At 31.5% G+C, this 15,535-nt stretch overlaps 2 protein-coding genes across 2 annotated transcripts; one reads left to right on the plus strand and one right to left on the minus strand.

Moving 5' to 3' along the window:
- Positions 1-1,215: 1,215 nt before the first annotated feature.
- LOC134723540 (large ribosomal subunit protein mL66-like) lies at positions 1,216-6,124 on the minus strand. Its single transcript, XM_063587125.1, has 5 exons — positions 5,896-6,124; positions 3,917-3,948; positions 2,744-2,863; positions 1,649-1,772; positions 1,216-1,353 (listed from the first exon to the last, which is right to left on the minus strand). The coding sequence occupies exons 1-5, from the start codon at positions 6,017-6,019 to the stop codon at positions 1,238-1,240; spliced, it is 516 nt and encodes a 171-aa protein (XP_063443195.1). The 5' UTR covers positions 6,020-6,124; the 3' UTR covers positions 1,216-1,237.
- A 4,313-nt stretch (positions 6,125-10,437) lies between these two features.
- On the plus strand, positions 10,438-12,196 carry LOC134722816 (cholecystokinin receptor-like). The gene has a single exon (XM_063586442.1). It carries the CDS (start codon positions 10,438-10,440, stop codon positions 11,587-11,589), a length of 1,152 nt encoding a protein of 383 aa, XP_063442512.1. The 3' UTR covers positions 11,590-12,196.
- Positions 12,197-15,535: the final 3,339 nt, after the last annotated feature.

The raw sequence follows: 15,535 nt of genomic DNA on the forward strand, positions 1-15,535 counted from the left end.
CCTTTAAGCTAGCTCAATCAGAAAACTTAACATTGAAAATTGCTATTTTAAATCATAGTGACTGGACCGTGGCTATAACCTAGTGGGTTTGATCATTGAATTAGTCGTCAAACTGATATGTACTGACAGTTATACCACTTAAAACAAAATAGCATTGATACAACATAAGTATTTATCATCATATTGACTTTAGCAAAAAACTTGCAGTTGTTTAGGCATCCTTCTGACTGCACTGCTGGAATAGGAACACCTTTATTGCACTTTTCCTGGATGATATTTACCCATTGACAGTTATTCACAAATAAGATCAGGAAAATTGTAGCAAGATTTCAATTGGTTGAGAGGAAAATCATGCTTTGACCTTAAATTGTTTATTTTTTAAATTGTGTCTTGGATGAAAAGTTGTCTTGTTGGTACTCATACCACATCTTCTTTTAAGTCCCCTCCCAACAAAGTCAATGAGCACTTCAGGATTGCACTGTGTATGTCTGTTCATTTGTCTGTATGGCAAATCAGTTTTCCACACTTTTTTTCTCCATGCTTGAATATTTTGATTTAATAATTGCTAAAATTGATTTATCATGACAATTTACAAATCAAGTTCAAATTTTGATTTGGTCTCATGATTTTGTGCAGTGTTATGGTCCTTGGACTTAAAAAAAAAAAATCATTTAAATAATCAGTTTTCCATATTTGTTAGTCATGCTTTAAAGATATTGACTTGATACTTGTTATAAAGTTTAAACAATGACAAGTTATAGAAAGTTTAACTAGTTGTTCCAGTACAATGAACTTTAACCAGTAGTGCAAGGGAATCTGATGTACAGTAGTTGTCGTTTGTTTATGTAATTTATACCTGTTTCTCGTTTCTCTATATAGATTAGACCATTGGTTTTCCTGTTTGAATGGTTTTACACAAGTAATTTGGGGGCCCTTTATAGCTTGTTATTCGGTGTGAGCCAAGGCTCCGTGTTGAAGGCCATACCTTGACCTATAATGGCTTATCTTTATAAATTGTTATTTGGATGGAGAGTTGTCTCATTGGCACTTATACCACATCTTTCTATATCTATATGCATTGAAATGCAATACTCTAAAAATGCTTGTATGGTATATACAAATTACTTTAAAAACTTATAAATATATTTTTTCTATAGCTGATTCACATGTCAAATGGTGACAGAAGGTCAAGGTCAATATAAAGTGGAAAGTAAATAAAGTATTATTCATTTATTATTTAAAATCTAAATTTATCCTCCTCTTCAAAGTAAACATTGTATTTCTTCCACTTCCAATTAGATCTTTGACTTCTCCTAGGATGACCCTCTGGAAACTGATATTCTGATAATAAACCTATAAAAGATGAAATGAAAATTTAAAGATTATTGTCTGAAAATTTGAGGAAGCAATTTTTTGAAATTGTTGTAGATCTTAATTGTTATATTAAAATGGGGCCTCAATTTTCAAGTGGTTTATTAAAGTTGTTGAACTGCTGAATCAGTCAACACTGAGGTTTTGAGTTCAAATGCAGCACGGGGCAGGTTCACTTGACTCCAATCTTAATTGACTAGGATTGTCAGTTTTTTACTGGTTGTTTTGTTGACAATCATACCACATCTTCTTTTTTAATCTAATGATGTATATGTACCTGCTCTATAAGCTTGTCGTACTAAGTTTTTAACTTCTCTATGTTGTTTATAACATAGTCCAGATATTTTCTTTGGTAACTGTTCTCCTTCTGGGGTCAGGAACTGTCTTAGTATTAAAACATCCTAAATTATAAAAAAAGAAAATCAATACATGTACGGTAGTATCAAATCTATAATTTTACATGTCAATGTATGTGGTTAATTCCAACAATAACAGAAGGATAATTTGAATTTTTGTTTGGTTTGGATCTGTTGCTGGGCCAGCTTAAGCTTTGAATATATATAAATTATTGTTGACAGGAACATTCATAATCATGACTGTCAAGCTGCTGATCAACCACTAAGTCATTAATGGTAAAGCAGTAATGTGTGACTAAAATTTTTAAAAGTTCATAATATTGAAAACGTCACAGCAGATGTCTGACACATCACAACTGACCACTGAGTCATTCTGTTACAATAGTTGAGAAAAGTGTAAAGGTATTTTTTTTGGTCAATAACCAGACAAGGTGAATGAAATACAGTCCCTCATTCCAAGATTTGGAATTAAAGAATTGTGATTTTTTTTTTTACCTAAGTTTAATTTATTAAGGATCCAGTATTCAGTAACCACATGGCTGCTAAATTTACTGAAAATTATGAAGGTGCTCCTACTCTGACACTATCATAGGAGGAAAATATTAGAAAAATAATTTTCAATTATGTGAGGGCAAAATCTACTCACACTTTGCATCTTTATTATTCAAGTTAGATGTAAAAGTGTCAAGGTTTGTATCTTCTTTATTTGAAAGCCTAGTAACTTCCAAGGATTTTTTTCTATGTTATTTCTTTGACATGCATGCAATTGCAACATATTGTGTATGAACCAGGGAAACAGTTTAGCAGGGGCCCAGCAGCCAATGCTACTGAACATTGGGTTGGACCCATAAAACTTACTGGTAGCGGGTACATACATTTTCATATTGTGGCAGGTTAGACCCCTAGCCAGAACTATTAGTCTTATTATAATTACCAGTAACTGGTTATCATTGTATCTAACTAAACAGAATTGTCACTATTTGTTCAAACATTTATTGATGTTTTACATTACTTACTGTATATTTGAGTTTAGGATGTAAATCTAATCTACACAAGGGACAGGCTATTGCATTTCCTTCTGCAGTTTGTGGTTGTAGGAGTTTACTATGATCTACTGGTATAATGTTTCCTTCAATCTGTGAAAAAAGTTCAAAAATTTTGTAATCATGCATCAATTTATATATTTTATTTATATACTGTCATGACTATGGATTAATTTATTTTCGTTGATACCTATTTTTGAGGCTTGAGGAATGCCTGTTTTTTCATGGATATTTGATTTCATGGTTTTGCCAAAGTATGCATATATCTATAGAAATTTTGCAATACTTTAATATCTTAATTCTTGGATCAACTGTACCCACGAAATCCAGGAAAATTAATATCTAATTTATAATAATAAATTCACAGTATTGATTAATTTCTGATCCTCAATGTTTTTCACAAAAATGTTCTTACTTTAAGAATGGAACATCTGCCTTAAGCTTGCAGATTTTAATCAATGACAGTGCAGATTAAATGGTGAATCCTTTTTGTTGTGTTTTCTGTGTCAATTTCTCTTAATTTGCAGATAAATTATTTTTACACTTCCTCTGAAATAAATCAAGTCATTTAAATAAAACTTAGTTAGATTTGTTCTATTTAGTAAATCTGTAAATAATGCAGTTTGGGCTTTAATCATTGTTGAAGGCTGTACAGTGACCTACATGTATAGTTGTTAATTTTTGTGTCATTTTGGTCTCTAGTGGAGAATTGTCTCATTGGCAATCATACCACATCTTCTTTTTTTTCATATTAAACAATTTTTCAACAGGTTTTACATGTACCATTAACCATTTGTAGAATTTTTATGAGCCACACGATAGCTATAGGCTATGAGGGATACATGTGCACTCTTTCATTTGTCATCCCTACACGGTGAGACCCCAGGGCCTTTTAGCATCATGGTAATGTAATGCTATATTTCTTGAATGTGATGCTACATTTATCTGAATTGGTTTTCTTATAGATCATGTAGATTGTGATGCTATAATTTTTAGAAACAAGATGGTATCCAAAATTTCCCTGTTAACAAGGTCACTTAGGATGCTAAATGAAATATCCAGACAGAACACTGATTTCTATGACCATTTATTCATTTGTGCATTTATTTATTGTACATGCCTAAATGGAATTCTAATCATACTTACAACAGTGGTATTGCCCTCTGTTTTCTCTATAACTGTAATATGAACAAATAAATGTTTACTAACCATACGAAAATTAAAAGATAAACACATGTAGGTTCTAATCCAGAACAAAGTAATACTGAAGATAGATCACTCATGTATGTATCAATTAATTCAAAAAAATAAAATTTCATCAGCCATATTGTCAACCTTTGAGTTTGACATGTTTGAGTACCTGTCCTTTTTCAGAACTCTTTTCTTTAATACATGTATTTACATGACCTACATTTGTACATCAAAACGAAGAGATGTAGTATGATTTTTATATATTGATAAACATCTAATTTGAAGTATCAGATGTTATACAATTAGGATTTACTGTTAGTAGTATTAAAACTTTTTGATGTTTATCATGTTTATACAGAGTTCTTTGTTTTTTCTCACTTGTATGTGATGCTTTTTAATTTGATTATCATTTGAGGGGGTATGGGAGTCTAAAATAAAAATGATAGAATTTGTTCATACTTTGCATGCTTTGTGAAAACGTAGTATCTATTGACATGATTGATATATGTTGAAAAATATAATAAAAATGATAGGTCACCGTGCATTTTCTCAAGCTATAGGATGTGACAAATTGACAGATTTGTATGGATTATACAGGAAAAAACACCATTTTGTGATTAGAAACTAAACAAAATGATAGAATTGTTAAATACTTAAAGAAGAGATAGCTTTCAGTTTCAGACAATGCTTCGAGAATATCAACAGAAAAGATAGGGTCACCGTACGTTTTTTTCGGCTAAAAAACAAAATAAGAAAATTTCATGTAGAATCCTTCAGAAAATGCACTGTTTTGGAGTTATCCCTCCTTGAAATGCCAATTTAAAAAAAAACAAAAAAAAACAACCAAAACTAATCAGCATTTGCAAAAATATTAATATTTTCAAGTTATATTCTTATAAATTGGTTCTTTTAAATGAAAATTCACATTAAATATCTGAATTTCTGCATTACATTTTGCTATCTTGATAGAAAATATGGAACTTTGATTCTCTGTTTTTTGACAATGCAAGATGGAGGAAGACACCCATACCACCTTAATTTATAGTTTATAACATGGTTCATTATGTTCATACTTTTTGTACTAATTGCAAGAATTTCTGCATTTATTTCACAATTTCATCTGAAATCTGATGTGGATATGCATAAATAAATAAGGCCATTTGTTTTCTCGTTTGAAGTATTTTACATTGTCATTTGGGGGCTTTTTACAGCTGACTATGCGGAATGGGCTTAACTCATTGCAGAAGGCCATATGGTGACCTATAGTTAAAAATTTCTGTTTCATTTTGTTCTCTTGTAGAGAGTTGTCTCATTGGCAATCATACCACATCTTCTTTTTTTATATATAGCCCACAAAGGCAGATATGACATGTATGACAATGTATGATACGCCTCACACAGTCTTAGACACTGCCTTTAACCATCTTGCTGCCAGTTGCTTTTCAAGGTTGCATTGCATGTGCAAGAAATATGACCACTTGACGTTTGTGACGTCACATGCCCACCAATAACGTCATTTGATATATATGGCATCGTGCCCTTTTGAATGACCGCTACATTTACGACCATTGAAGATATTTCACTGTTTAACCTTCACTATTTTTAAGGAAAGAGATACAACAATGAAGTGAAATTTGCATAAATTAAAACATGGAGATGTGTCACTCCCTCGCAATGTGGACACATGTGACCCTCCAGAACCAATATACATGTACACTCCCTTGACCAACTTGAACAATTTGTTCACATTTATCTATCATGTTTATGGTGTATGATATAGGGAAATTTTTCTTAATGACGAATAGTAAGGCTCCATAGTTTAAAGGGAATTCATGTCAATACAAAATTATTCTGTATTCTGTTAATCTGAAAATTAGCAGACACTCAGGACAGTACAGCCCAACAAATATTTGTACAATTTCAAATGTACTTGCTTTCTCTTCTGTGTTTAGTTGTTGACGTTGTAAAATGTCTGTAAGTAGAGATGCATGTATATCTTAACAATTGCTGAACTGGTCTAGAAATGCTGTATACTTGTTGAATGACATTCATTGTCATTTAGGACAGCAACACAAGACAAAATCACTTTTCAATGTTTCTTTGTCGTTATCTCAAAGCAACATGAAATGTAACTTGCAATCTTCCTCGTTGTAAACACTCAACTGACTAAAAACAAAATTCTAATACACTTACCGTCTTCGGTTCTTGTTCGTCCTGATTCCGTATTTACCATCGATTTTTTTTATAAACGGTTACATTATAAATTTATATTTAATAAAAGCAAGAATTTGTATAGTTAGTCTAACTATGCAAATCCTTGATAAAAGATATTAAAAGGAAACGAATAGATTTGAATAAAAAACACTCTTTTTCGAAAAAAAAAGACACACAAATGAGATTATTTATATAATATATATATAAGTCCCAGCAATAAACAATTGAAAAAAAAAATGTGAAAACTGAAAATATAATTTCTTGATTGATAACATCAGGAACATATATATTATACAAATACAGCCTTTGTATGAGGTCGATACAAGGATATATTGACCTGAAAGAAGTATATTGACTGAGGACGAAGGCTATATTTGTTATATTATTAATTTCCGACCATATTTGTATCAAACTCGTCATTTAGGTTTGTTGGAATTTTAAAGATATTACAATTGTCTCCTTGACAATAGCAACATATTAGTTGTTATTTCATTTCCCTTTTTTTTTCTTTTTTTTTTACGGTCTTATGTATTAGAAGATTTTTTTTCGTCAAATAATCGATTACAGATATCATGCGTTTCAAAACGTTAAACAATATCCTGAAATTCATTACATGACGTCACAAATTATATCGGTTTTAAGATATTCTAAAAATAACCGTGCGATATGCTTTTTGCCGGTCAATATGCTTTTCAAACGTTTTGGAACATGAACACCCTCTTTTGCTATCCGCCGTTTTCTCTCTACCTTCGAAAATATAGTTTAACATGTGACTATCCCGGCCTAAACGAATCAAATTTGTTAAAATATACGAGTTAATAATATTAACATATACTGTTCCCAGATAACATCAGAGACATATGATTATAATAATATCGTTTTAAAACCTCGGAAAACAAGCGTATCCAAATCTGCAGTAGAATATTACAGGTGTTGTCAAAATCTCCACGGTAAATATACCAAAAGTAATAGAATAAAGTTAATTAGTGTTCTAAGGTCTTCTCACTTTACCATGCACTCTTTCAATCGTCCACATCGAAATCCTGTAATTGCACTTTTTCGAAACTCCATATACAAGAGGCACAGATAAACCAACAATAAATGAAAACAATATAGCTATCGAAAATAAGATTATTTTTAACGAAAATCATGCGGTCAGTGCGCAATTGCGAGGCATACCCGCTTTTAAGACATTTAGTGTAAACAGAGACAAATAGTAATTGTATTATATGTCTCTGGTTTAAAATCAATGATAAGCAAAATAAAAATGATAACAAAGAGCATAGTTTGAAACGTTTAACTTAGCTTGACTTTGACATTGAAATACACTGTACAATGCAATCTATACCGTGACTATCAAGTCCGGCAAATGCAGCCTTATCATGAATTGGAATGAAGAATCTTTCATCAGATGAATCCTTAACCTGAAGTGTATAACCCAACAAAACGTTGATGATTCCACATGTGCCAAGAACGAGATAAGCGGAAAATATAAAAATGTTTAATTTAGTAATAAGCATTTTGATATTTTGTCATTCCGTTCGGACACTGTTATGTTGTTCATCATAATGGTGGAGTTTAAATGATGTGTTTTAAACATGTAAACTAAATGACTAACTATAGGCTGCGTATAGCGTAACAGTTACAGTAACAACAACAAAATATAGAACAATTCATAAAACAATTTCTGATTTTAAATGGAATATTTGAAAAAGTAAATTATTAAAATATATTTATGATTTATATTTAAAGACTCATTAAAATCGAATTAACAAAACAGTACATTACAGTTAACATTAAAACATACAAAGATCAGGATCAGGATGTATTTTATCATGACGACAAATAAAATTCATCATTTTGAGAAAAACAATTCCCTTTGTTTTTCCAATAAATCCAGATACATAACGGAATAAATAAAAACTCAGCATTTCAATCAAATTTAACAAATTTGAAAATGAAAATTTTTGGATATCTTTTTAAAAAAGATATTTACATTAGAAGTGAAAGTGGTGAAAATGTGTTTTGTGACGATTTCCACTCGCCAATATTATAGAATAGAACATAATTCAGGTCTAATGATTTTTATTGTTATACATTTTGTTTTGATGATAATTTTTCTGTTTACACTTTCTCTGTATCTACTAGTTTTAAAAATAAATAAATATTTTTTTCTCTCAAAAGTCCAATTAAAAAATAATTGATTAAACATTACCATTCACGGACAAACACTCCTTCTACTAGATAACTGACAATTTATAAAAAGGTTTATAGGGATCACCATTTTTCTGTTTAAATCTTTTCTTTATGTATTGTTTTTTTTTCTCAAGATAACAGGCAAATATAAGAGGAATGTAAAACAATTTCATTTAAAGCCAACAGCTCTTATAAGGAGTCGTCTGACAATTTTTGTGAAAGTTGCCAATACATATTATACTATTCGAGGTATCACCAAGGCAACGTTAGGTGTGGGATTTGTAACAGTAAATGTATTACCATATATATGCAACTCTTCAAGTGCGTAAAGCTCTACTCCGAAATCCACCGTAGTAGTCCGAACGCTACAATAGCTCGAGAAACAGAAGAAAGTGAATTCGTTAAAATGTAACATTATAGACTTTTTAATACTGTTTCGTGACTATTTTAACGTGAACACATCTTGTTATATGATACCGCTTCCTTAATAGTGAATAATGTTACCACTTTCTTTGTTTTTGTGATAAAGGCGCCTGTCAGGCAAACATACACGAGTCGGTTTTTTTTACATATGAACAAATAAGGTAAAGGAAATAAACAAGAGTATGTCCTTTTAGGTATATTCCAGGGGAAATGGGGAAAGGGAGGGGTAAAATTAATTTATCTACACCCACTAGCCATATTAATTATTTTCATTTGTTGCAGAAGTGTATATGGCTCCATTTCTACAACCTAAATGAAAATAAAATAATCATAGACCACCTAGTGTAAAGCAATGGACATGTGTCTTCAGGCACTGGGCAAGATGTAGTGTCATGACCACATGGACCAATGACGGAATAAATTACAAAGTGTTCAAATGGTCACATAAAAATGCTGTAAACAATAAGAAAAACTGGTGTAATAGAGCCATGAAAAATTGAAATATTGTAATTTTGATTTGTATACTAGTATTGATAGTGAGTGTGCTGCATAAGAATATTGTTCGAGACATTGAAATTGTTTTATTTAAAAAATATATTGTAGAATGGCAAACAAAAATTTGGTCACAGAGTAATGGTAACAAGCTTCGTACTTATAAGCTACCCCGGTATATAAATCTCAATATTGTACAGAGTTATATTTAAAACTGAATATGTCTATTAAATTTAGAAGTGCTTATGCAAAATTTAGATGTGGTGTTGCGCCACTTAAAATAGAAACAGGACGTTATGAAAATAAACCAATAAACGAAAGATGTTGTTTTATGTGTAAAAATGAAATTGAAGACGAAAAACATGTAAAAAAACTATTTACTTTATGTCCTTTATAAATTATGCAGACCTTCGAAATATATATTGTATAGTGAAGCAGTAAAACATATCGATCAATTTTATAAATTGTCTATTGACGAAAAGTTTATATGTTTTTAATATTCAGAAACGAAGAATTATGACAGGTAGTTGCTAAAACCTGCTTTAATATTTTATGTAGAAGAATTTTTTTTTTATTTGCATATAGGCAGTGATATATTTTAATTCTTAGATATGTGTAGTTTTAAAATTGTATACATTTGGATATAATTAGGCCTTTAATATCAGTCTCTCATAGTTCTTAATAGAATGGCACTTGTATATGTTTTAGTATTTGAGCTAACGGTATTTTACTGTTAGTTTTAATATACAATATGTTTTATAAATGTTATCCAATATTTCATGTTATTCGCAATGTTTTATATGTATATTGGAATGTATAATGTTATACAAGTGGTGAGACATTAATACATGTAGTAATAAGAAAACAAAATTGTATGACCAACGATGAAATACATTTCCCTGAAAAAACCCTAATTAAAACGGAATAACCTCTTATTATAAAAAGAAAATTATTTCCTGGAAAATGTGTATATTTGTTTTTATAAACAATATTTATATATAATACCGGCTTTTACATTATTTTTTAGAAATCCACTTTTAATAAGGAAATATTTTAACAAAGATACATTTTGTTATGAAGAGGAACATCTTTCGTTTTGATTATTAAGAAAGTGAAATACATTCTATATATGCTAACACTAAGGACTTAATATGAAAATTACCGATACCACAAACAACATTACAGTGTCAAAATGGAACGATGAAATAGTTACAAGTTTAATACCAAACCTTATCGTAACTTCCGTTTATCTGGTTCTGGGGATATGTGGAAACGTCCTTGTTTTGTTTGTGTATACGTTTAAGATGAAGAAGCGATCCGATGAAAGATATTTCATTCCTGTTCTAGCTGTATTTGACCTAGTAGCAACATTCTATATCGGATCATATGACGTATTTCAGTGTTTACACCAAGTTAACTTTTCAAACGATATATTATGTAAGGCAGCACAATACTTTGTAGGAGTAAATACTTTCATGCCAATCACAATTTTGATTATTATTGCATTTCAACGGTATGTCAAAATATGTATGCCTCTGAAACAAGCAATGCCACCCTCGATGAAAAAAACGTTATTGTCATTTGCAATATTGCTATCTATATTGATTGCGTTACCATTGCCTTTTGTATACGGTGTGATTCCTTTCCAGAGTACAGACAAAACAATTACAGGAATGCGATGTGGAAGGATTAAGAAGGGACGTGTTCTAATAAGAATTGTATATGCCGCTGTACTTGGCTTTTTTGCGATTGTTATAGTAACAACACTTATTGTGCTCTATTCTAGAATTGGATACGTTGTGTTCCGAATTTTCAAAACTAATAAACAAACTAGTACTAGCAGTCAAAGCGAGGACACAGAACAAGAAAAACAAGATGATAGCTGTAATCAAGAGGGAGACACAATTGAAACCACCTCTGACGAACAAATTCCAGAAGTTAAGCAGAATAGTGAGGAGGAATGCTATGTTAAAAGTCCTGCTTCGCCTGTGTCTGGATCGCGAAAAAGAAGAATAAATAACCGTCGGATTTCATATAAACTGACATTCATGTTTTTCGTTATTACTGTTGTATTTATACTCAGTTATATACCGAAAATAATACTAATGATTATCGAAGGGATATACAAAGACTTTTGGGAGACTATACCAACCAGCACAAGATCTGGTGCCATGTTTGTTAACCATATATTCATTTTAAATAACATTGCAAACCCTTACATCTATGCTTTTATGGACAAGAAGTTTCGCGATGAAACAAAAACGTTTTTAAAACGTGTCTTTAGCAAGATACAATGTATGTAATTTAATCTCTCAAGAACTAAATTGATACAGAATTTAACAAAAGTTTGGTAAAGTATGTGATATGAATATAAGAAGACGTGTATGTCAATTCACATGTCAACAATGACTTAAAGTATGAACATCGGACTTCGCTTGAACTGAATTTATTGTACGTATGGTTATGCGTTTACTTTTTTACATTGGCTAGAGGTATAGGGAGAGGATTGAGATCTCATTAATATGTTTAACCCCGCCGCAATTTTGCGCCTGTCCCAAGTCTCTGGCCTTTGTTTTTCTTGTATGATTTTTAATTTTAGTTTCTTGTGTATAATTCGGAGTTTGGTATGACGTCCATTATCAATGTACTAGTATGCATATTTTTTAAGGGGCCAGCTGAAGGACGCATCCGGGTACGGGAGTTTCTCGCTACATTGCAGACCCATTGGTGGACTTCGGCTGTTGTCCTCTCTATGGTCGTGTTGTTGTCGCTTTTACATATTCCCCATTTCCTTTTTCAATTAAATACAAATAATTTTCCTGTTATGTTATAATATATGCAATATATCAATTTAAGAATAATAGTGAAAAACATTGCTAAAGATGAAAACAACACGCTATAAATTGTATGCATCTGAAACGCTTTAAATTATGGATATAGCTTCAATAGGAAAACTTAAAGCCACCTTTTAAAGCCAAGGATGTATTAGAACAGAAACAGTTGTAGCGCTATATAAAAATAAAGAACTAGCAAATAGACATACTCATTATCATTTTTGCATGAGAGTGTTGAAACTTTAGTTTCTTATTATTTCTATATACATAAACGGACACTTTTCGAAGTCAATTCAGAGACAGTTTTAAGCAGTTGTTTTATGAAGTAGCTATTAGTATTCACAAAACAATTCTTTTATTGTCATCTAACATTTATTATTCTCCCAGTGATTTATTCACTATATGGTTACCCCGTTATTACCAATTCCATTTGTTCCTACACTGGTACATCATGTCATGTACATGGTAGAAATATATTAAAATCAAACACGTTATAGTTTTCTTAAAATCTTTTAAGTGCTTCGCTGTATCCATGGTATCATACTGATAACTAAGATGTGGTTATTTAGGTATGTAGAATGAGTTATTTATTTCATTTTTACAGAGACCTATAAGCGTGGTATTACAAGCCTGTCTTAGTCTTTTCGACACAATAAAAGAGGGGCGAAAGATACCAGAGGGACATTCAAACTCATAGATCGAAAATATACTAGCAATACCATGACTAAAAAAGAATAAAGACAAACAAATAATTGTACACATGAAACAACATAGAAAACTTAAGACTAATGAAACATGAACCCCACCAAAATCTAGGGGTAATCTGAGGTGCTCCGGAAGGGTAAGCAGATCCTGTTCCATATGTGATACCTGTCGAGATGCTTATGGTATTACAAACCCGTTAAATAGTCTAGTTCGGTAGGTTACATTCATGAAAAGGGAACGGGATTGTAGTTACGACATTAGGAACATATCCGATATCATCTGTGAAACCGATATTCCATAATAGTTAACCAACTTGATGATTAAGGCACCTCGGTGTTGACATAAATGTCGATTATATGCTTTTTTATTTAAATTTCCTGTTTTTTGGAAAGACTAAGGATTTTTTTTTATCTCAGGGAAAGATTTCCTTAGCCGTATTTGACACAGCTTTTGGGAATTTTGGGTCATTAATGGTTTTCAGCTTTGTACTTGTTTGGCCTTTAAACTTTTTTTTATTATCTGAGCGTCACTGACGAGTTTTACGCGCGTCTGGTGTATTAAATTATAATCCTGGTACCTTTGATAACTATGAACCAACTCATGATGGCGTTCGTAAAATTTACAAAGGGAGGATTTCAAATTTACCATTTGGAAATCTTGGTATAACAGCTTTCTTGTGAGTAGAAACCCTCTATTAAGGAAATCATGATAGGAAATACGAGTCTGGGAATATCGTTTCAATTGGGAGATACTCATGCTTTTATTCCTTCACAATCATTTTACTTACTTTTTATCAGATGCCTCCTTTATTTTAGATCATTGTCACAAAAATTCAAATGACAAATTAGGGAGTACCATCTGGTTCAGGCGTACAAAATGTGTCTGGTTTTCTTTTTAATCCATTATTCATTTGGTTTCATAAGAAATAGATGTATTCTTACAATATTAATGAAGATCATTTGCAATTATAATCATTCAAGTGTTGCTGTATATGCACACATAGTTAGATGAACACTTACGAACTTTATCATTTTAGTCCCTCCTTTTATTCACTTATTTGATGCAACATTGTAAACAAAGGTAAACCACTTAAGACCAGATTGCTTATTGACCGATTGTCAGATCTGATCTTGAATACTCAAACTGTATTTGTTGTCCGTTTTTGATATCTTCTCCTCTAGGACATTTACCAGTTATGTACCGCATTCTGGCTAAGGTAACAAATCACAGAACTTAAGTTTCGCATTTTGGCCATGGTGAATCTTTAAAATATGGAAGTTTTTGTACAATGAAATTCATTTTTGTATAGCTGAAGAAAGATATAGCCTTTCAAGAGGGTTTATAAAAACATGAAGATTGTTTTTAAGCATGTTTTATTGGCCATTTTCTGTTCTACAGTTCGTATTTTTACATCCGTAGTGTACAACTCATAGGTCTATACATTATAGCAGTGTTTTTCAAAAGAGATTTGACCATCGAACCCTTCAATTCAATGTTATAGAAAAATGGTCTGAAATTCAGATGATTTTAATGGAGTTTTAGCATTCCGGAGCACCTGAGATCGCACCTAGTTTTTGGTGGGGTTGTGTGAGGATTCTTTAGTTTTCTATGTTGTGTCATGTGTGCTATTGCTTGTCTGTTTGTCTTTTTTATTTTTGGCCAAGGCGTTGTGAGTTTATTTTAGATGTATGAGTTTGACTTTCGCTTTGGTATCTTTCGTTCCTCTTTTATGGACCTCTTGACGAAAAAATGTCTATGGTTTAAAGTAAGGTAATACTGTTTTGGATTATAATTGGACTTTGTACCAACGTATTTGAACATTTGTAACATATTCACCCATCCCCCTTTTTATAAAATTTTCTATCAAACAACAGCAGATTGTTACCATGGTTACACCAAACAAAAATTATATTTCACTAGTGTTGGTAATCAAATCTATTGAAGATGCTGTTTCCATATATTTGCACATGTATAACACAAACACAAAGCCTCATATGTTAGAAAGCAAAAGAAAGAGGGTGATTAAAAATTATAAGTTTTTTTCCCTTACTCTGTATTGCAACCCTAATTATAGAATCTTTCCAAAAATATCAATATTTTAAATAACTATTAAAAGAAGTGTTCTTTAAAAAATATCTAACCAAAATAATAAACAAATCCACAGAACATGTTAATATGGTATTCATAACAATTCAAGACAGATAGAGGACAAGAAACAAAGTATCACCAGCCCAGTAGCCAGTACTTCGATACTGGCATGAAAATACGGATTTTTGTGTTATTAAAATTTGCTGTTACAAATATTAGAAATTATTATAAATAAAGGAATGTATCTCCCTCGTGCAAAGCTCTGATTCCTTTCACGGGTTTGGCTATACTTTTTGGACCTTTTGGATTATTGCTCCTCATCTTTTATATAAGCTTTGGGTTTTTAATATTTTGGCCACGAGCATCACTGAAGAGACATGTATTGTCGAAATGCGCATCTGGTGCAAGAAAATTGGTACCGTTTATTTATTACTACCACTGGGTCGATGCCTCTGCTAGTGGACTATTAGTCCCCGAGGGTATCACCAGCCCAGTAGCCAGTACTTCGATACTGGCATGAAAATACGGATTTTTGTGTTATTAAAATTTGCTGTTACAAATATTAGAAATTATTATAAATTAAGGAATGTATCTCCCTCGTGCAAAGCTCTGATTCCTTTCA

Source organism: Mytilus trossulus, chromosome 6 (assembly GCF_036588685.1).
Source record: "Mytilus trossulus isolate FHL-02 chromosome 6, PNRI_Mtr1.1.1.hap1, whole genome shotgun sequence".
Classification (NCBI taxonomy): Eukaryota; Metazoa; Mollusca; class Bivalvia; order Mytilida; family Mytilidae; genus Mytilus; species Mytilus trossulus.